This window comes from Ostrea edulis, chromosome 7, assembly GCF_947568905.1.
Source record: "Ostrea edulis chromosome 7, xbOstEdul1.1, whole genome shotgun sequence".
NCBI classification, from domain to species: domain Eukaryota; kingdom Metazoa; phylum Mollusca; class Bivalvia; order Ostreida; family Ostreidae; genus Ostrea; species Ostrea edulis.
The window spans coordinates 29,337,333-29,360,238 of record NC_079170.1 but is presented as its reverse complement, the minus strand read 5'-3'; the positions used below and the strand labels follow the sequence as shown (position 1 = coordinate 29,360,238).

General features: G+C 34.1%; 1 protein-coding gene across 2 annotated transcripts; it reads right to left on the bottom strand.

Moving 5' to 3' along the window:
* Nucleotides 1-5,614: 5,614 nt before the first annotated feature.
* LOC125654173 (protein shisa-5-like) lies at nucleotides 5,615-22,336 on the bottom strand. Of its 2 annotated transcripts, none has more exons than XM_048883979.2 (3): nucleotides 22,183-22,336; nucleotides 9,309-9,548; nucleotides 5,615-7,556 (listed from the first exon to the last, which is right to left on the bottom strand). In XM_048883979.2, exons 1-3 carry the CDS (start codon nucleotides 22,235-22,237, stop codon nucleotides 7,351-7,353), a joined length of 501 nt encoding a protein of 166 aa, XP_048739936.2. In that variant the 5' UTR covers nucleotides 22,238-22,336; the 3' UTR covers nucleotides 5,615-7,350. The 2 variants fall into 2 exon arrangements, with proteins under 2 accessions (XP_048739936.2, XP_048739935.2); XM_048883978.2 differs by lacking the exon at nucleotides 22,183-22,336 and adding an exon at nucleotides 11,102-11,231.
* Between the last annotated feature and the right edge of the window lie 570 nt (nucleotides 22,337-22,906).

Genomic DNA, 22,906 nt, shown 5'->3' with positions numbered 1-22,906 from the left:
TGGGTTGTGTCATTGTCCCTCACTGTTGGATGGATTGTCAATGTCTCGCACTGCTGAGTGGGTTGTGTCAATGTCTTGCACTGTTGGGCGGGTTGTCAATGTCTCACACTGCTAGGCGGGTTGTGTCAATGTCCCGCACTGCTGGGTTGGTTGTGTCGATGTCCCGCACTGTTGGATGCGTTGATATTTGAAATATTACCGGTTATTCTCTTCAGTAGTTTTGGAGATTAGCATGGTATCATATAGTTGAAGTGTTTTACAGTCTTCGGACAATGCACTTGCGCTCCTTTCTGATTGGTAGAAAATGTATGATGTGAAAATTCTAATTTATTTCATTGGTTGAAATTCTGTTCAACGCAAGGGAGAGAATTTCGTAATGATGTAAAACTTATACGGTACCAATTTTGATGCACCAGATGCGCATTTCGACAAATAATGTCTCTTCAGTGATGCTCAACCGAAATGTTTGAAATCCGAAATAACTATGAAGTTTTAGATCTAAATATAACCAAAAACAGCGTGCCAAATGATCTAATTTACGCACGACTTAACAATTTTACAGGATTTTCAATCTTAAAAAAGAGAGAGAAAACGAAGAGGAGAATAAAAATTGCAACATAGCGAAACTGACATTTTAATCTTATTCATAACAACTATAAAAACGTTTAGTGCAATTTTCAGTTATTTAGTGGTTTTTGTTTATATATATATTATTTATATATATTCATTTGACAAGATATATTTTCACGTATACAGCTTATCACTTGATAACAGTAGTAAATAACGACAAAATATTATGACACTTTCCCCGCGATAAAACTATCAGAACATGTACGCTGTGACGCACTTGTTCATTGTGACGTCATATGGTGCGAAGTGCACTGAGGTACATTCATAACAGTACTGTGATTTTTCACGGATAGCCTTAACTCGGCTGCGTACAGATTCCACAGGGGCACAAAAGGGATCAGTTTGTTGTTGGCCACACCAGCGAGTCCAGTGTTCCCAGCAGCTGTTGTAAGCTGACTGGGTACCCTGTCTCCAAGCTGCGGTTAGTAACTCTGAAGTTTGTTTTGTTTTGAAACTCCCTGCATTTCCTGAAATTTCTTGAAATTTTCCATGCCACTAGCTTTAGGGCACCCTTGAGGATCATTGGGTGATTGTCTCCTCTGGGTGACATTAACAGATTTTTCTGTGGTGGCAATAGAATTGTATTTGCAATTGTCATCTGTAACAATAGGGGATAATATGATTGGATCTGCCATGCAGGCGTTATTAACACTAGTTCTCCCCCTTCCCTCTGAAGTTTGGATAGACACTTGGGGATCATGCAGAATGGGGGAAAAGCACATGCTTTCTTTTCTTTCTCCCAAGTTGTCAGAAAAGCATCCATTGAGAGAGCTAATAGGTCTTTCTTCCAACTGATGTACTGGGGAACTTGTGCATCCTATCGGTCTGCAAACAGGTCTATTTTGATAGGTCCCAGTGTTTTGTTTATTTGATTGAAAATTGTTGGATTTAGTCTCCAGCTGTTTATGCTTAGCTCCAGGACATTCCTGCTCTCCCAGTCTGCTATGCTGTTCTGGCAACCTGGAAGGTATTCTGCTGTAAGAATGATCTTTCTCGACATGCAGTATTCCCACATTTCTGTGGTGATTGTGTTTAGAATGCAAGATTTAGTGCCCCCCATTTTGTTCAGGTAGGTGACTGCTGTCACATTGCCCATCTTCAGATGTACATGAATGTTTTCCTTGGTTTTGGTCAAGGATTTGATTGCTATGCCTACTGCTTTCATTTCCAAAGCATTTATGTGCAAACTCTGTTCTTCCATGTTCCAGGGTCCCCCTTTTCTTGTTTTGAGTGACGGGCAATGGAATCCCCACCCCCTTTTGATGCATCTGTTTCTATTGTCAACTGTTGGTTCACAGTTAGAATTTGTTTCCCATTCCAATCTTTTAGTTTCTGAACCCACCATTGAATTTCTGTTTTGCAATGATTGGGCAATTCTACAAAATTCTGATAATTCTGATATCTTATTAAACATTTTGTTTGATGCATCTGAAGTTCTCTCATGTACAGAGCTGCAGGTATTACTGCCTCTACATGTACAGTTGCGTGTAACGATCCAACCAAACTTGCCAATTCTTGGATTGTAATTTGGTTTGACTGTAAAACGTTCTGACATTTTTCGATCAGGTTGTTTACCTTTGTCTGAGGCAGGGAGACTATCATGTTGTTGGAGTCCAACTGAAACCCTAAAAAATCCAGTATTTGAGTTGGACTCATTATGGACTTTTTCCAATTTATCACCCACCCCAAATGATGCAGCATGCAAATCAAGGAGTCTCTGTCCTTTATCAGGCCCTCTTGTGTCTGATTCATTATTAGCATGTCGTCTAGATAGATCACAATTCGAATTCCTATTCTGCGCAAGATTGCGATTATGGGTTTCATTATTTTCGTGAAAGTGCGAGGACCTGATGCCAGACCAAAGGGAAGGCTTTTGTATTGTAGCAGCTTCCCCTGCCAATTGAATCTTAGATATTTCCTGAGACTTGGGTTTATTGGAACACGAAAACAAGCATCTTTGAGATCTATTTTGCACATGAAATGCCTTTGCCTCAGATTTGTTTTCACAACCTGAAACCCTTCCATTTTGAAGTGTTCGTATCGTATGAATTCGTTCATCTTTTTTAGATTGAAGAGGACCTGATGCCAGACCAAAGGCCTCCATCCTTTTTGGGGCGAATGAATAAAGTACTCAAAATTGATCTTTTTCTGTCACCGCCAGATCAACAATCTCCACTGCCTGTTTTGTCAACATTTCTTTGATTTCTAGATCTAATGCTAAATTTTCCTCTTTGGTAAGAGTCAATTGATTTGGGATGGTCAGATTCTGAACTGGCTGTTTTATGAAATCCAGTTTCATGCCACAAACTGTGGACAATATCAGTTGGTCTGAAGTTATCTTTTCCCAATTTGTTATAAAATGGGCAATTCTGCCCCCTAATGGTAACTGGGTTTGATTTATTTCTACAAAACCCAGATGCTAAATCAGGGGGTATGGAGATTGCAATGATCTGAAGTCACTTTTCTGTTTTGAAAAATAATCATTTCTTGTGTTGTGCAAGTATTTATGTCTATTTGGCAAAACATACCTTGCTTTGAAGGGTTTATTGGCCTTTGCCGTCTTAAAGACTGGCTTGTCCCCTTTCTGTTGAATGGGTTTGTTTGTCCTCCACATGCTCGACGACCCTCGAGGCTTGGAGGAGGCGCTACTGTTGCCCGAGGGTCCCTCTTGAAAGGGCCGTGTTCGCTTTGCTGGTCTCGTTTTCTTTGCCATTTCTCTTGCTTGTTTTCTGTATCTGGCTTTACGATCCAATACGCCGTAAAAATCTGATCCAAAGAGTTTAACTTCTTTATCAAAGTCATCATTATGGTCCTCGATAATAGATTTAGCGTTGGCCACACTTTTAAACAATTTAGCTAGCCATGTTAAACGTCTTTCATACAGACAGGCAAAATTGACGTGTCCTATCATCAAGATAGTTTTTTCTACGAGTTCAGTGACTTCTTGAATGGATTTGCCTGATTTGTCCCCATTTTAGTCCCCATCCAATTCTTCCCAAATCTCAGTCAGAGGGCCCAGGCATCTAGAGACTTTTTTTCGGTACATGTTTCAGAGCCTGGTCCTGGAGTTTGAGAAATTTAAACGCCCTTTTGTCATTTACTAGGTCTTCAATGTAAGCATCAAACTCAGGCGGGATGAGGAAAATATTGGCTGGCACAGAATGTTTATCCAGCACACTTGCGTTAATGCGTTCATCACTAAGATGGGTAGTGAGGAATTTTTTCACAAACTTTTCTTTACTAGTATCTAGTTTGTATTCGGAATCAAATTCCACTGGATCAAACCGTTTAGGTTCACACAGCTCATCATCCCTGCGTGGTCCCGCCAATTTAGGTGGTGAAAAGGTCGAAAGTTCGCCATCAGACAAATCACCATACTGAACAGAATCCGCATCTGATTCTGAATCGGCGTAAGGGTCTGTGTTTTCCCCTTCTTCATCGTCATTTCTCTTTTTGGGGATGACAAAATCGCCCCATCTTTTCTTGGGCCGTAATGGCGACGCATCAAATTCGTTGCCACGAGACAATTTTTCATCTGCATCGTTATCAGGGCCGATGTCGCCCGGAGAGGCATTTGAGCTGCTCTCCATAACCCAGGACACATACAAACGCACAAGTACAGTAAATTAAAGTCGATTGAAAAGTAATCCAAATTTTTTGCAGCTACAACTTTGAAGCCAAACGGAAGAAAGGAGATTTCGCGAGATCTCGTGCTTTAAATAGGCTGGAAATACCGGAAGCTAGGGAGATTACATATTTATACCTTACTTCAGCTTTACGAAATAAAATTTACCACTTTAGAAAAGTTTGATTACGTGGTCATTTAATGAAAATATAAATACTTAAAGCATATCACATATTTATATCAGTTTACTGTATAAGGTTGTTCTTAAAGACCGCAAGCTTTGTTAAAAAGCTATACTTGTTTTTAACTGACTCCCGTCACTGCATACTCCTGCTATTAAAGGTGTATTTCATTCATATGCTGATTGACTAAGAATATACCGAATGTACAGTGTATAATGGAGTACTGTTTACTGAGGAGTAAAATGTTTGCTATTGCATTTCGTGAAATTTCTCAATGAATGGAACAGAGGGCTAGCTTGATTTGTCTACACTGTTGTAGACCCAGTGTAGTCGATTTAAACCTTATAATCATGTGCAATATTTGGTGTAGTGTACATGCGGTGTATTTAAAAGGGACGTTAAAACTGCAACAGTAGTAATGAATCTCTTGTTACATATATTTTTGTTAATGATTTTAATGCAATGAAAGTACAAAAAATAATTAAGAATATATATATATATATATATATATATATATATATATATATATATATATATATATATATATATCCTTCATTGTCTAGAATTCAAGATTTTTTTTTATCTACATGTATTTATCATTACCATTTTCTTTTATGGAAAAATACAAAATCATACTCCAAAACATTTGCTGATATTCAAACTTAATTTTAATGATAACACGAAATATCAATCGTTTTCATTTATTCTTTGAAATCTATTTCTTGTTCATGACTACTTTACAGGAATTGTACTCTTTCCTACAACATACAGAGAGAGAAAAATGTAAAAAATATTTCCTCCTCACCATTTTTTTGGAATTTGTCTGTGCATTTACCAACACATTCTATATACAGGGTGTAGATGGTGTACACTGCACCAAAAAGTGTAAACTTTTGTATACTCGATTACGGGAAAGTGTACACATTGTTGTCGGTGTAGGCAAATTAAGCGCGTCCAATGAGAAATGCGAATAATATACCCCTCCTGTCCATTACACGAGTCCCGGCAATCAGTTTTCCCCAACCAGTGTGCCTTTTTAGTGTACAAGCCAATATCATATGAAATTTTGTCTCATAATTCAAACTAACTATTGAGACATTACCAGACACTTGCTATATTTCCGACAAAGAATGTTGAACGGAGAATAACTCTTCTAATTGAAAAAAAGATATAAAGATTTGTTTTGAACATATTTCATTGTATAATACAAGTACATAAAACTTAACAATACTCTCCAATATACTTATATTTAACACATTTATAAAGAAGACTGTCATACAAACTTTTCAAAATTCAACCATAGTTTTGAAAATTATATACATGTATACCAATTCAAAACCTAACAAAATCTATAATGCATTTTGTACAGAGGGGAAAATAAATCGTGATTGATGATACGCTAAATTTCAACATTATCTGTTGGGTATTGAACAGAATTATCATCTACAAAAAGTTTACACATTGACAACATTTTGTCCCAAACATCATTCAAATAGATTAAAAGAAAGTAGGGGTCCAAGTAGAGACCCCTGTGGAACACCAGCATAAACAGTATTAATGGGAAATAAATTGTTTTTGTATATAACTTTCTGCTTTCTGCCTTACACTTCAAAGATAACGTTTTTAAAAACCAAAAAGATGACCAGATACTCCATAAGTTTTAATTTGAAAAATAACCCTTAATGCCACACACTATCGACTGCCGCTGACAAATCATAGGATACCATTTGACAATACTCGTAAAACAAACCGTTTTATTTGTCTATTCATTGTCAAGTAGAAGATAACTCGAAATCTACTAATAAGGTACAATTCTATTTGATAAAACAAGCGCACATTAGGTTCTTAAGGAGGTTTGCTACACCAGAGAAAGTTGATATGAATGAAAAGTGGAGGATATGAACAATAATATTTTGAAACTTTCAAATTTACCTTATTTAGTAAAAGAAAAATTGCAATTTCAGTAGAAAACAATCTGAGAAAAATTTAAAACACCTGGTTGACTCGAACACGCGATCTACAGTTCAGCAGTCGACGTGCTAACCTACTGAGTTACTCAGCTTGGCGAGAAGTTTTTAAATGAATAGACAAAATTAATATTGCTGATATTTTTATTTTCATCCATGTTTTAAAAGGAAGTCAGCCATTATGACCATCTCTTTCTCTGACTGTCTGTCTGAGCAAAAGAAATATCAAAATACACAACATGCAAAACGCTAATCATTCTGGAATAAAATTAATGCTCCTACGAAATGAAATGTTGAATTAAAAAGATATTAGTAAAGATACTTAATGCTGCAACAGTTTATCACATAATACCGCATAATCTGCGGTAGTATTCTCCTTTAAAACCCATTCATTTCTGATATAAGATCAGTAATAAAAACAACATAACACACTAAATGGACTAGCAACAACACGCAGCAGCTTTTAATGTTGTAACAATACAACGTACTATAATTACATAAATGTAAATACAAATTAGTTTTAGTATGAAATGTAAACGTGTTGTCTGCTCTACGTGTCGTCCTAAACTGATTTTACATCGTTACTCGATTAAAACTGGTTCCATTGAACCGCATTACTGAACATACCTATACAGGTATTCGAATTGAAAACTTGAAATATCCGGAATAATCCATTCATTATAATTACCAAGTAGAAATTGATTTCTGTCTAATTCGTTCCTCAAACGAAAGAAATCACATTTTCCCGTCTGACTATCTGTCTGAGCAAAATAAATATCAAAATACACAACATGCAAAACGCTAATCATTCTGGAATAAAATTAATGCTCCTACAATATGAAATATTGAATTAAAAAGATATTAGTAAAGATACTTAATATTACACAGTACCGCATGATGTGCGGTAGTATTTTTCCGTCTGGTAAGACAGAAATGTTTCCATTCGTCAATACTTAGCCGGTGGCGGAGGCGGGTAAGCGGGATTGCTGCCCGGAAGTTGACTGTAGCCTGACTGCGGTTGTGCTCCAAATGTGGGTTGTCCTCCGTATGACATCGGTTGTCCGTACCCTGGTTGTCCGTACCCCATCGGTTGTCCGTGTCCGGGTTGTCCGTATCCCATTGGTTGTCCATATCCGGGTTGCATTGGAGGAACTGTTATACAGCAACAATCAATTGGTGTATCATTAATCATGAGTCATAACAGTACTATTATATTTTTAATTACTATTTTCTAGTGATTTCCAGAAATATGTTCCACTTGAACATGCAGTTTAAAGCAATATTAGCTGTAACTGACGGTAATAATTTTTCAACTATCCAAATATGTACCAAATAACACCTATTGGTATGTATAATATAATCCCCAAGATCTGAAGAAAAATTCAGCAAAATTTACTAGGGGTTATTTTTTTTTAGAACATACCTATAAGGAGCGTTTCGTATAAACCGCCATTGCGTCGTATACACAGACATGGGAACGATGATTGCCGAACATAATCGGGTTTCTGATACGAAGGTAATATTCAAAGACGAAAACTGACGTGAGTAACTACACGTTTCGTTTGTTTTAAAATATTACATTGTTTCATGAATGAAAAGAAGTACTATAAGTGTAAGAAAGTAATAATTACGTAAATGTGCCACTCAAATGAAATTTTCTATAGAATTGGCATACATGTTGAATTGTTTACTAATCTGACACATGCTCAGTGCCCCTCTTTCGCTTTTTTCCGAACTGGTGACCTCCGAGGTCATTGCACATCAGAGATTACGAGAAGGAATTCCTAAGAGAATGACAATGATTCATGGATCGACATTTTCTGCTGATTTGACGGGTTTATTGCTTCAGTATCACTCTCATTCTATTGATTTATGAATATTTTTATTCAATCACAAATATGTTAAATGTTTGTTTGTTTTTTTTAAATTTTTTTAATTTATTTGCCGTCAGTTACGGCTTGTATTGCTTTAAAAAGAATTTTTCTCCTTGTAACTGGAAATTAAGCTGCCTTTTAAATTCCTTTTAGCTCGGTAATTGCATGATATCTGGCACAATTAATAGTTCACGAAACCTTTCTGAGTGATTGGATGAAAAAAATGTAAGTAAACACAGGAGGTTCTTATGGTAGATTGGTGTGTGATATCTTTACATGTAGGTATATAGTTCTTATAGTAGATTGGTGTTTGGTATCTTTACATGTAGGTATATAGTTCTTATAGTAGATTGATGTTTGATATCTTTACATGTAGGTATAGTTCTTATAGTAGATTGGTATTTGATATCTTTACTGTAGGTATATAGTTCTTATAGTAGATTGATGTGTGATATCTTTACATGTAGGTATATAGTTCTTATAGTAGATTGGTGTGTGATATCTTTACATGTAGATATATAGTTCTTATAGTAGATTGGTGTTTGGTAAATCTACATGTAGGTATAGTTCTTATAATAGATTGGTGTTTGATATCTTTACATGTAGGTATGTAGTTCTTATTGTAGATTGGTGTGTAATATCTTTACATATAGGTATAATTATTTAAATAATGTCCTTTACAGGCTTTGAGAGATAAAGTAATTCTTTCGCAAATTCAAATAACGAGCGGAACTTTCAATTCAAGACAACAACAATTCGATTGGACCGTAAATCATTATCTAATATGAGCTCTAATACGAATGAGAGAGAGAGAGAGAGAGAGAGAGAGAGAGAGAGAGAGAGAGAGATTAAAATCAATAACAATTCAATATCTTATCCCCCTATCTTTTCTTTAAATCACTTAGCCCTTTAAATCTAGAAAATACCTGTGTAATATTATCGATATTGTTGTACATGTGCTTCCATGTTATATGGTACTGTGAACTGTTGTACTACTTGAGTTTGTCACGATAATTTTTGAAGCCATTACCTGTCGTGTTCGTGTGATGGACGGTGGTCACATTTGTCGATGCAGGTTGAACGATCGCCCCGGGTTGTCTGTGCTTCTTGCAGAAGATGATCACGCCGATTACTACGATGATAATGATCACTACAATGGATCCCACCACACTTCCAATGATTGACCCACTGGAAGTGTCGTAGTAGTAGTAACAATAGTAGTATCTGTAGTAGTAACTGTAGTAGCAGTATGAGCCCGATACCACGTGATCTATTGAAACAGAAACAGGAATTCGCATAGAAAGTTACACTTAAGCAGCAAAATCGAAGAAATATAGTTCCTTGGTACGGTTATTCCTTTTGCGATGAAAATCAACGTTGTGTTATGGTAAAGCATAAAAATCTGTTGATGTGGGTACGGGTTAGCCTACTGTTTCTGACCGACGGACGGGGGAGATTTCAAACCCCAGCGCTTAAATTGTGAAAGTGGGGTAGAGGTTATCTACACATGGACACGGTTTTCATACTGGATATAAATATGTATCCCGGAAAGGAGACATTGATGTTGCGTGCTCCTAAAATTAACATGGCATAAAAAACTAAGTTTTTATCAAAGAATAATCAAACATTGTTTAAAGTCCTATAGTGTTTCTAAAACGCTATACAAATGAGCATCGCCAAGTTAACTGACCTTAATTAAAAAAAAAACACCACCAAGGTTAAACTCACAGATATACAAAGAGTTAGACGGGATTGACAGATCCTAGCATTAACACTTTCCTCTGGTATATTCTATCGCATCAGACATGAATATTGAACATTAAAGGAATAGTTAGAATATAGCTCTTCTCGCAATTTTCCTTTTCTAAATCACATCAGACATTGGTAAGTAAGGGATGAAAGCCAAGAATCTATATAACCAATCATCGAGTATAGTTGGCTAAGATACGTTTCAAAATATAGCTGCAACACTTTCTTGAAATATTTCGACCGTGTTACACGCCCACCCACACTCCAATTATATATATATATTTTCCCCCAAAGAAATGTCAACCGCACAAGACCTAATCAGCTGGATATATTCTTAGTACATGTATAATGATTTTCGTGTAAATTAATATGCTGCTAGACCACAGTTCATTGATTTTGAATAGCGGATTTTAAATGCCTTTGAAAGGACGTGATCTGAACGATTTCAGTCCGAGGGCGTCACACGTTTTGTATTTAGAAATTCATACCCTGTGTATGTTTATCTTAACAACGTCTGGTTTGCAAGAGCATATGTACTTCCTTTACTATCATTCACATTTGCTTTGATTTTATTCATTTTAGAATTCTAAAATTTTATTACATGAAAATGTGTTACAAGCAAGACATAACATGATCATGCATTTCTACGATGGAATTATAACGTTATTTACAAAATGCTCACAATTGCTTAAATATATATATGTATGTATGTATGTATGTGTGTGTGTGTGTGTGTGTGTGTGTGTGTGTGTGTGTGTGTGTGTGTAATTTTACTTCATTCAGAGCCTATGGATTGTTCTTTTTAACACAAATATTAATTGCAAAAGTTAATAAACCTGAAGTTGTCTGTCATTGATATAGTAAATCAAAATTTTACAACAAGATTTCCGACACCAAAATGACCGCTAATAATGTTTTAAATGATTAATTGTTTAAAAGTATAATATGTACAATTTGTGTTAATGGTAAAATCAGATAAAATTAACCGAACTCAAAAGGCTTTCATTAGAGTCCAATATACATATTAGGGGTCAAAGAGACCTTAAATTGATGAAATTAGGTAAATATACTTACTTATGATAGATAAAAAGCTCACTAAAAATACCCAAGTACTAGTCGCGGAGACCATGGTCGTTACTTTACGTTTAATCAATTCCTGTAATCAATGTGCATGGTTGGTTCCAGAGATATATATCAACTGTTTCTATTGCGAAAGACATACATTTTATATATAGCATTATAGCAAATTGAACATGGATAATAATTACAACAAAGCTGGAAATAAACGACCGATTCTTACAAAGGTATAAAGCAGATATAAATACGATGGTATATGATAGTAGAAAGGAGATTGACGATACAGTAGAGTTTTAAAGGTTACATGTTATAGACTGTTCTTAATGTAATCGAAAGGCGATTAACGATACAGTAGAGATTTGAAGGTTACATGTTATAGACTGTTCTTAATGTAGTAGAAATTAGACTGACGACACAGTAGAGATTTAAAGGTTACATATTATAGACTGTTCTTCATGTAGTAGAAAGGAGACTGAGAATACGGTAGAGATTTGAAGAGATTTGAAGGCTATATCATATATAGTATAGACTGTTCTTAGTTCAAAAGCTTTACCGATAACGTTTTCTATAATATCGAGTTTTTTGTTTTACATTGTTCTCATGCAATAATTGTATAAAGAGGTATAGTGCATTTGCTGACAATAAGACCGACTTAGAAATCTAAATGGAAAACACCGGTTTCCAATAATAGACTGTTATATTTAAATATAAGGCCAACGTTTTTGATGTTTCGTTAACCAAGATAAATAACTGCCGCAGTTTAGCATTACTGACATTTATATGAGTCGTTCTTTACTTAATGAACCATTTCCCTATTTGGAATGATGAACAGTACAATATTTTCATAGATCTGTGCATTCATATTACACAACAACCCTTTTACATATGGCATTACTTAACTCACTGTTCTGACATGACTGCAGCGCCTTTGATATACGTCATCAGTTCATTTGCCTTTGGTTGATGATTCGAGTGTTTATCTTTGCCTAAATATCATATGCCAGTTGCTACATGAGTTTTTATATTTTTTTGGAGAAGTCAAACTGTATAACAGTTCTTTTCCTCCCTTGGCCTATTTTTACTTATTACATGTTGTGCATTTGTGTCCTTTTTCTTGTAGCTTGTTCCAACTTTTAAAACTTTGTATCAGTCAAGCCGAAAGCCTACATAAAAGAGGAGGCGAATTTTATTCATGTGTGGTAACTTTCACAGGGGCCTAACATACCATTTTTAATTATTATAATTAAAAGAGTTCAGTTATACAATCTGTTTCGTTTCGTTTCGGTAGATTTCATTTTGTTTAGGTAGATTTCGTTTTCCACAGGTACCCTTTAGAACTACCTCTTTTTATTTACGGATTATTTTTAAAAAACACAGAAAATCTAATCAATAAATCAAATTAAATAATATGTATCGTAGATATACAAATGTAAGGTGAAGATAACGAACAGTGATCAATCTCATACACTCCTACAAGCAATACAAAATAGAGAGTTGGGCAAACACGGACCCCTGGACACACCAGAGGTGGGATCATGTGCCTAGGAGGAGTAAACATCCCCTGTTGACCGGTCACACCCGCCGTGAGCCCTATATCCTGATCAGGTAAACGGAGTTATCCGCAGTCAAAATCAGTGTGCCAAGAACGGCTTAACAATCAGTATGAAACACGTCAGACAGCATTTGACCCAATGCGAGGTTGTATTGACGAACTAGATCGTTATAACGACCATAGAATTTGCGAAATGCTGACTTCAATCGAGACTGTTGAAATCCCTGTACCATCAACTTGTTTGTCAGTACCTTACCTCGATTTAAAAACTGACTATACCAAGAACAAGCTCTTGCATATCGAATCAGTTGAGATATATAAACACCATATGCAGGTGATAATGGAATATTGCTACACAAATATGGGAAGTTGACGATGGAGAAGCTGAAATCATCCCGTTTGTCATACAGTTGAGTTGTCAGTTTGCCGTTCATGTCTACTTTCAATAAAATATCTAAGTATGAAGCAGAAGTGGACGACTCTGTGGTGTCTTTTATTTCGAGCTCACAGGGATATATCAAATCGACATATGAATGAAAGCTATCATTGTTAATAGACAAAACGTCATCGATATATCTAAAAGTCGAATTGAAGGTCACAGCGAGAGATTTTTTCTTCTCACGTAGAAGTTTTTGAATAAATTCTGCTTCATATGAATATAAAAACAGGTTAGCTAACAAAGGAACACAATTCGTGCCCATGGGAATTCCAACAGACTGTTGGAAGACCTGATCACCAAAGACCACAAAGATATTGTCAATGAGGAACTCCAGCATATTTTCTATTTCAACTTCAGAGTACTTGTGCGTGGAATCGGAGTGGTGTTTAACAAAGTAAGTTCTTGAATGACTGATCACTAGATATGAATATTTCCGTTTTCCGTTTTTGTTGAAGAAGCAACTGTCTATGATGTCAAAAAGTCTAGTCTTTAATTTATCGTGAGGAATGGTCGTGTATAGTGTTGAAAAGTCATAGGAAATTCAGACCATTGATTGAAAAATATATAAACATTTGCTTTGAACATATTTCATCACTGAAGAGACATTATTTGTTGAAATGCGCATCTGGTGCATCAAAATTGTTACTGTATAAGTTTTACATTATGACCCCTGGGTCGAGGCCTCTGCTGGTGGACTGCTAGTCCCCGAGGGTCTCTACAGCCCAGTAGCTAAGTACTTCGTTACTAGCTTGAAAATACAGATGTATATTTAATTGCTGTTATAAAATTTAGAAATTCATTTCAAAATTAAGGATTATCTCCCTCATGCATAGCTCTTATCCTTAGACGAATTTGACTGCACTTTTTTGGCACGCTGTTTTTGGCTATAATAGCTCTAAAATTTCATTGTTACTTCGGATTTCAAACATTTCGGTTGAGCATCACTGAAGAGACATTATTTGTCGAAATGCGCATTTGGTGCATCAAAATTGGTATCGTATAAGTTTTACATTGTATAGTACAAGTACATACAAACGGATTGGATACAAGTTCTTGCAACTTAACGATACTCTCCAATATATTTATATTGAACAATTGAAGAAAAGATATAAACATTTGTTTTGAACAAATTTCATTATATAATACAAGTACATACAACTTAACAATAATCTCCGATATACTTATATTCAATACATTTATAAAGAAGACTGTCATACAACCTTTTCAAAATTCAACTATATTTTGGAAAATTATATACAATACTAATTCAAATCTTAAAAAAATATCTAATGTACTTTTGTACAGAGGGGAAAAATAAATACGCTGAATTTCAACAACATTATCTGTTAGATATTGAATAGAATTATCATCTGCAAAAAAGTCTAAACATTGCTAAAGTTTTCTCCCAAACATCATTCAAATAGATTAAAAGAAAGTAAAGGCACAAGTAGAGACCCCTCTGGAACACCAGCATTAACTGTATTAATGGGAAATAAATTGTTTATTCTATATAACTGTCTGCTTTCTGCTCGAAAGATAACGTTTTTAAAAACCAAAAAGATGACCAGATACTCCATAAGTTTTAATTTGAAAAATAGCCCTTAATGCCACACACTATCGACTGCCGCTGACAGATCACAGGATACCATTTTACAATACTCGTAAAACACACCGTTTTATTTGTCTATTGATTGTCAAGCAGAAGATAACTCGAAATCTACCAGTAAGGCATATTTCTATATGATAAAACAAACGCACATTAGGTTTTAAAGAGGTACGCTACACCAGACAAATTTGATATGGACGAAAAGTGGAGGATATCAATATTAATATTTTGAAACTTTCAAATCTACTTTATTTCGTAAAACAAAAAATGCAGTTTTAGTAGAAAACAATCTGAGAAACAAAACCCGTACTGGTCTCGAACACACGATCTACAGTTCAGCAGTCGACGTGCTAACCTACTGAGCCACTCAGGTGGGCGATATTTTTTTTAAATGAATTGACAAATTTTGCTGATATTTATATTTTCATCCATGTTTTAAAAGAAAATCAGCCATTATGACGATGTAGAGTACCTCCTTAGAAAACAATCTCTTTCTCTGACTATCTATGTGAGCAAAATAAATATCAAAATACACAGCATGCAAAAAGTTTATCATTCTGGAATAAAATTAATGCTCCTACAATATGAAATATTGAATTAAAAAGATATTAGTAAAGATACTTAATATTACACAGTACCGCATGATGTGCGGTAGTATTTTTCCGTCTGGTAAGACAGAAATGTTTCCATTCGTCAATACTTAGCCGGTGGCGGAGGCGGGTAAGCGGGATCGCCGCCCGGAGGTTGACTGTAGCCTGACTGCGGTTGTCCTCCAAATGTGGGTTGTCCTCCGTATGACATCGGTTGTCCGTACCCTGGTTGTCCGTACCCCATCGGTTGTCCGTATCCGGGTTGTCCGTATCCCATTGGTTGTCCATATCCGGGTTGCATTGGAGGAACTGTTATACAGCAACAATCAATTGGTGTATCATTAATCATGAGTCATAACAGTAATATCATATTTTTAATTACTATTTTCTAGTGATTTCCAGAAGTATGTTCCACTTGAACATGCAGTTTAAAGCAATACAAGCTGTAACTGACGGTAATAATTTTTCAACTATCCAAATATGTACCAAATAACACCTATTGGTATGTATAATATAATCCCCAAGATCTGAAGAAAAATTCAGCAAAATTTACAAGGGGGTGTTTTTTTTAGAGCATACCTATAAGGAGCGTTTCGTATAAACCGCCATTGCGTCGTATACACAGACATGGGAACGATGATTGCCGAACATAATCGGGTTTCTGATACGAAGGTCATATTCAAAGATGAAAACTGACGTGAGTAACTACACGTTTCGTTTGTTTTAAAATATTACATTGTTTCATGAATGAAAAGAAGTACTATAAGTGTAAGAAAGTAATATTTACGTAAATGTGCCACTCAAATGAAATTTTCTATAGAATTGGCATACATGTTGAATTGTTTACTAATCTGACACATGCTCTGTGCCTCTCTTTCGCTTTTTCCGAACAGGTGACCTCCGAGGTCATTGCACATCGGAGATTACGAGCAGAAATTCCTAAGAGAATGACAATGATTCATGGATCGACATTTTCTGCTGATTTGACGGGTTTACTCTCCTTCTATTGATTTATGAATATTCTTATTCAATCAGAAATATGTTAAATATTTGGTCTTTTATTTTTCAATTTATTTGCCGTCAGTTACGGCTTGTATTGCTTTAAAAAGAATTTTTTCCTTGTAACTGGAAATTGAGCTGCCTTTTAAATTCCTTTTAGCTCGGTAATTGCATGATATCTGGCACAATTAATAGTTCACGAAACCATTCTAAATGATTAGATGACAAAATGGTAAGTAAAGATAGGAGGTTCTTATAGTAGATTGGTGTGTGATATCTTTACATGTAGGTATAGTTCTTATAGTAGATTGGTGTGTGATATCTTTACATGTAGGTAGAGTTCTTATAGTAGATTGGTGTTGACATCTTTATATGTAGGTATAGTTCTTATAGTACATTGGTGTTGATATCTTTACATGTAGGTATAGTTCTTATAGTAGATTGGTGTGTGATATCTTTACATTTAGGTATATAGTTCTTATAGTAGATTGGTGTGTGATATCTTTACATGTAGGTAGAGTTCTTATAGTAAATTGGTGTTGATATCTTTACATGTAGGTATAGTTCTTATAGTACATTGGTGTTGATATCTTTACATGTAGGTATAGTTCTTATAGTAGATTGGTATTTGATATCTTTCCATGTAGGTATATAGTTCTTATAGTAGATTGGTGTGTGATATCTTTACATGTAAGTATATAGTTCTTATATTAGATTGCTGTGTGATATCTTTACATGTAGGTATATAGTTCTTATAGTAGATTGGTGTGTCATATCTTTACAAGTAGGTATAGTTCTTATAGTAGATTGGTGTGTGATATCTTTACATGTAGGTATATTTCTTACAGTAGATTGGTGTGTCATATCTTTACATGTAGGTATATAGTTCTTATAGTATAATGGTATTTAATAACTTTACATGTTGGTATAATTCTTATGGTATATTCGTGTTTGATATCTTTCCATGTAGGTATATAGTTCTTATAGTAGATTGGTGTTTGGTATCTTTACATGTAGATATATAGTTCTTATAGTAGATTGGTGTGTGATATCTTTACATGTAGGTATATAGTTCTTATTGTAGATTGGTGTTTGATATCTTCACATGTAAGGATATAGTTCTTATAGTAGATTAGTGAGCGATATCTTTACATGTAGGTATATAGTTCTCATGGTTGATTGGTGTTTGGTATCTTTACATGTAGGTATAGTTTTTATAGTATATTGGTTTGTGATGTCTTTAATTGTAGGTATATAGTTCTTATAGTAGATTGGTGTGTGATATCTTTCCATGTAGGTATATAGTTCTTATAGTAGATTGGTGTGTGATATCTTTACATGTAGGTATATAGTTCTTATAGTAGATTGGTGTTTGATATCTTCACATGTAAGGATATAGTTCTTATAGTAGATTAGTGAGCGATATCTTTACATGTAGGTATATAGTTCTCATGGTTGATTGGTGTTTGGTATCTTTACATGTAGGTATAGTTTTTATAGTATATTGGTTTGTGATGTCTTTAATTGTAGGTATATAGTTCTTATAGTAGATTGGTGTGTGATATCTTTCCATGTAGGTATATAGTTCTTATAGTAGATTGGTGTGTGATATCTTTACATGTAGGTATATAGTTCTTATAGTAGATTGCTATTTGGTATCTTTACATGTACGTATAGTTTTTATAGTATATTGGTTTGTGATGTCTTTAATTGTAGGTATATAGTTCTTATAGTAGATTGGTGTTTGATATCTTTACATGTAAGGATATAGTTCTTATAGTAGATTGGTGAGCGATATCTTTACATGTAGGTATATAGTTCTCTTGGTTGATTGGTGTTTGGTATCTTTACATGTAGGTATAGTTTTTATAGTATATTGGTTTGTGATGTCTCTAATTGTAGGTATATAGTTCTTATAGTATAATGGTATTTAATAACTTTACATGTTGGTATAATTCTTATGGTATATTCGTGTTTGATATCTTTCCATGTAGGTATATAGTTCTTATAGTAGATTGGTGTTTGGTATCTTTACATGTAGATATATAGTTCTTATAGTAGATTGGTGTGTGATATCTTTACATGTAGGTATATAGTTCTTATTGTAGATTGCTATTTGGTATCTTTACATGTACGTATAGTTTTTATAGTATATTGGTTTGTGATGTCTTTAATTGTAGGTATATAGTTCTTATAGTAGATTGGTGTTTGATATCTTCACATGTAAGGATATAGTTCTTATAGTAGATTAGTGAGCGATATCTTTACATGTAGGTATATAGTTCTCATGGTTGATTGGTGTTTGGTATCTTTACATGTAGGTATAGTTTTTATAGTATATTGGTTTGTGATGTCTTTAATTGTAGGTATATAGTTCTTATAGTAGATTGGTGTGTGATATCTTTCCATGTAGGTATATAGTTCTTATAGTAGATTGGTGTGTGATATCTTTACATGTAGGTATATAGTTCTTATAGTAGATTGCTATTTGGTATCTTTACATGTACGTATAGTTTTTATAGTATATTGGTTTGTGATGTCTTTAATTGTAGGTATATAGTTCTTATAGTAGATTGGTGTTTGATATCTTTACATGTAAGGATATAGTTCTTATAGTAGATTGGTGAGCGATATCTTTACATGTAGGTATATAGTTCTCTTGGTTGATTGGTGTTTGGTATCTTTACATGTAGGTATAGTTTTTATAGTATATTGGTTTGTGATGTCTCTAATTGTAGGTATATAGTTCTTATAGTAGATTGGTGTGTGATATCTTTACATTGTGGTATAGTTCTTATAGTAGATTTGTATTTGATATCTTTACATGTCGGTATATAGTTCTTATAGTAGATTGGTGTTTGGTATCTTTACATGTAGGTATATAGTTCTTATAGTAGATTGGTGTGTGATATCTTTACTTATAGATATATATTTCTTATAGTAGATTAGTGTTTGATATCTTTACATGTAGGTATAATTATTTAAATAATGTCCTTTACAGGCTTTGAGAGATAGATAAAGTAATTCTTTCGCATATTCAAATAACGAGCGGAACTTTCAATTCAAGACAGGAACAATTTGATTGGACCGTAAATCATTATCTGATATGAGCTCTAATACGAGAGAGAGAGAGAGAGAGAGAGAGAGAGAGAGAGAGAGAGAGAGAGATTAAAATCAATAACAATTCAATATCTTATCCCCGTATCTTTTCTTTAAATCACTTAGCCCTTTAAATCTAGAAAATACCTGTGTAATATTATCGAGTTTGTTGTACATGTACTTCCATGTTATATGGTACTGTGAACTGTTGTACTACTTGAGTTTGTCACGATGATTTTTGAAGTCATTACCTGTCGTGTTCGTGTGATGGACAGTGGTCACATTTGTCGATGCAGGTTGAACGATCACTCCGGGTTGTCTGTGCTTCTTGCAGCAGATGATCACGACGACTACTACGATGATAATGACCACTACAATGGATCCAACCACACCTCCAACGATTGACCCACTGTCAGTGTCGTAGTAGTAGTAACAATAGTAGTAACTGTAGTAGTAACTGTAGTAGCAGTATGAGGCCGATACCACGTGATCTCCTGAAACAGAAACAGGAATTCGCATAGAAAGTTACACTTGAGCAGCAAAATCGAAGAAATATAGTTCCTTGGTACGGTTATTCCTTTTGTGATGAAAATCAACGTTGTGTTATGGTAAAGCATAAAAATCTGTTGATGTAGGTACGGGTTCGCCTACTGTTTCTGACCGACGGACGGGGAGATTTCAAACCCCAACGCTTAAATTGTGAAAGTGGGGTAGAGGTTATCTACACATGGACACGGTTTTCATACTGGATATAAATATGTATCCCGGAAAGGAGACATTGATGTTGCGTTCTCCTAAAATTAACATGGCATAAAAAACTAAGTTTTTATCAAAGAATAATCAAACATTGTTTAAAGTCCTATAGTGTTTGTAAAACGCTATACAAATGAGCATCGCCAAGCTAACTGACATTAATTTAAAAAAAAAAACAACACCACCAAAGTTAAACTCACAGATATACAAAGATTTAAAACAGACGGGATTGACAGATCCTAACAATAACACCTTCCTCTGGTATATTCTATCTCATCAGACATGAATATTGAACATTAAAGGAATAGTTAGAATATCGCTCTTCTCGCAATTTTCCTTTTCTAAATCACATCAGACATTGATAAGTAAGGGATGAAAGCCAAGAATCTATATAACCAATCATCGAGTATAGTTGGCTAAGATACGTTTCAAAATATAGCTGCAACACTTTCTTGAAATATTTTGACCGTGTTACACGCCCACCCACCCACCAATAATATATATATATATATATATATATATATATATATATATATATATATTCCCCCGAAGAAAAGTTAACCCCACAAGACTTAATTAGCTGGATATATTCTTAGTACGTATATATTGATTTTCGTGTAAGTCAATATGCTGCTGGACCACAGTTCATTGATTTTAATGGCTGATTTTAAATGCCTTTGAAAGGATGTGACCTGAACGATTTCAGTCGGAGGGGTCACCCGTTTTGTATTTAGAAATCCATACCCTGTGTATGTTTATCGTAACAACGTCTGGTTTGCAAGACTATATGTACTTCCTTTGCTATCATTCACATTTCCATTAATTTTATTCATTTTAGAATTCTAAAATTTTAGTACAAAAATCCGAATACACGAAAATGCGCTACAAGAAAGACAAGAATTATAATGTATTTCTACGATGGAATTATAACGTAGTTAACAAAATTCTTCACAATCGTTTTATGATTGTATATATATATATATATATATATATATATATATATATATATATATAATTTTACTTCATTCAGAGCCTATGGATTGTTTTTTTTAAGACGAATATTAATTGCAAAAGTTAATAAACCTTAAGTTGTCTGTCATTGAAATAGTAAATCACAATTTTACAACAAAATTTCCGACATCAAAAGACAGCTAATAATGCTTTAAACGATTAATTTTTTTAAAGTGCAAGATGTACAATTTGTGTTAATGGTAATATATATATATATTCCCCCAAAGAAATGTCAACCGCACAAGACTTAATCAGCTGGATATATTCTTAGTACATATATAATGATTTTCGTGTAAATCAATATGCTGCTAGACCACAGTTCATTGATTTTGACTAGCGGATTTTAAATGCCTTTGAAAGGACGTGATCTGAACGATTTCAGTCGGAGGGTGTCACACGTTTTGTATTTAGAAATTCATACCCTGTGTATGTTTATCTTAACAACATTTGGTTTGCAAGAGCATATGTACTTCCTTTACTATCATTCACATTTCCTTTGATTTTATTCATTTTAGAATTCTAAAATTTTATTACGAAAATCCGAATACATGAAAATGTGTTACAAGCAAGACATAACATGATTATGCATTTTTACGATGGAATTATAATGTTATTTACAAAATGCTCACAATTGCTTAAATATATATATATATATATATATATATATATATATATATATATATATATATATATATGTGTGTGTGTGTGTGTGTGTGTGTGTAATTTTACTTCATTCAGAACCTATGGATTATTCTTTTTAACACAAATATTGATTGCAAAAGTTAATAAACCTGAAGTTGTCTGTCTTTGAAATAGTAAATCACAATTTTACAACAAGATTTCCGACACCAAAATGACCGCTAATAATGTTTTAAATGATTAATTGTTTAAAAGTACAATATGTACAATTTGTGTTAATGGTAAAATCAGATAAAATTAACCGAACTCAAAAGGCTTTTATCAGAGTCCAATATACATATTAGGGGTCAAAGAGACCTTAAATTGATGAAATTAGGTAAATATACTTACTTATGATAGATAAAAAGCTCACTAAAAATACCCAAGTACTAGCCACGGAGACCATGGTCGTTACTTTACGTTTAACCAATTCCTGTAATCAATGTGCATGGTTGGTTCCAGAGATATATATCAACTCTTTCTATTGCGAAAGACATACATTTTATATATAGCATTATAACAAATTGAGCATGGATAATAATTACAACAAAGCTGGAAATAAACGACCGATTCTTACAAAGGTATATAACAAATGTAAATACGATGGTATATGATAGTAGAAAGGGAATTGACGATACAGTAGAGATTTAAAGATTACATATTATAGACTGTTTTTAATGTAGTAGAAAGGGAATTGACGATACAGTAGAGATTTAAAGATTACATATGATAGACCGTTCTTAATGTAATAGAAAGGGAATTGACGATACAGTAGAGATTTAAAGATTACATATTATAGACTGTTTTTAATGTAGTAGAAAGGAGACTGACGATACAGTAGAGTTTTAAAGGTTACATGTTATAGACTGTTCTTAGTGTAGTAGAAAGAAGATTGACGATACAGTAGAGATTTGAACGCTATATGCTATGTGTTATAGATTGTTCTTAATGTAGTAGAAAGGAGACTGACAATACGGTAGAAATTTGAAGGCTATATCATATATATTATAGATATGGAGCACCAAATTAACATAAACTCAATTATTTGAAGATATCATCAATTCAATTATTGCTG

Coding starts and splice junctions, on each gene's coding strand:
- LOC125654173 (XM_048883979.2), bottom strand. CDS start 22,237: ATGGTCTCCGTGGCTAGTACTTGGGTATTTTTAGTGAGCTTTTTATCT. Junction 9,549..22,182: donor GAGCTTTTTATCTATCATAA/GTAAGTATATTT, acceptor CTGTTTCAATAG/ATCACGTGGTATCGGGCTCA. Junction 7,557..9,308: donor CCATCACACGAACACGACAG/GTAATGGCTTCA, acceptor GCTGTATAACAG/TTCCTCCAATGCAACCCGGA.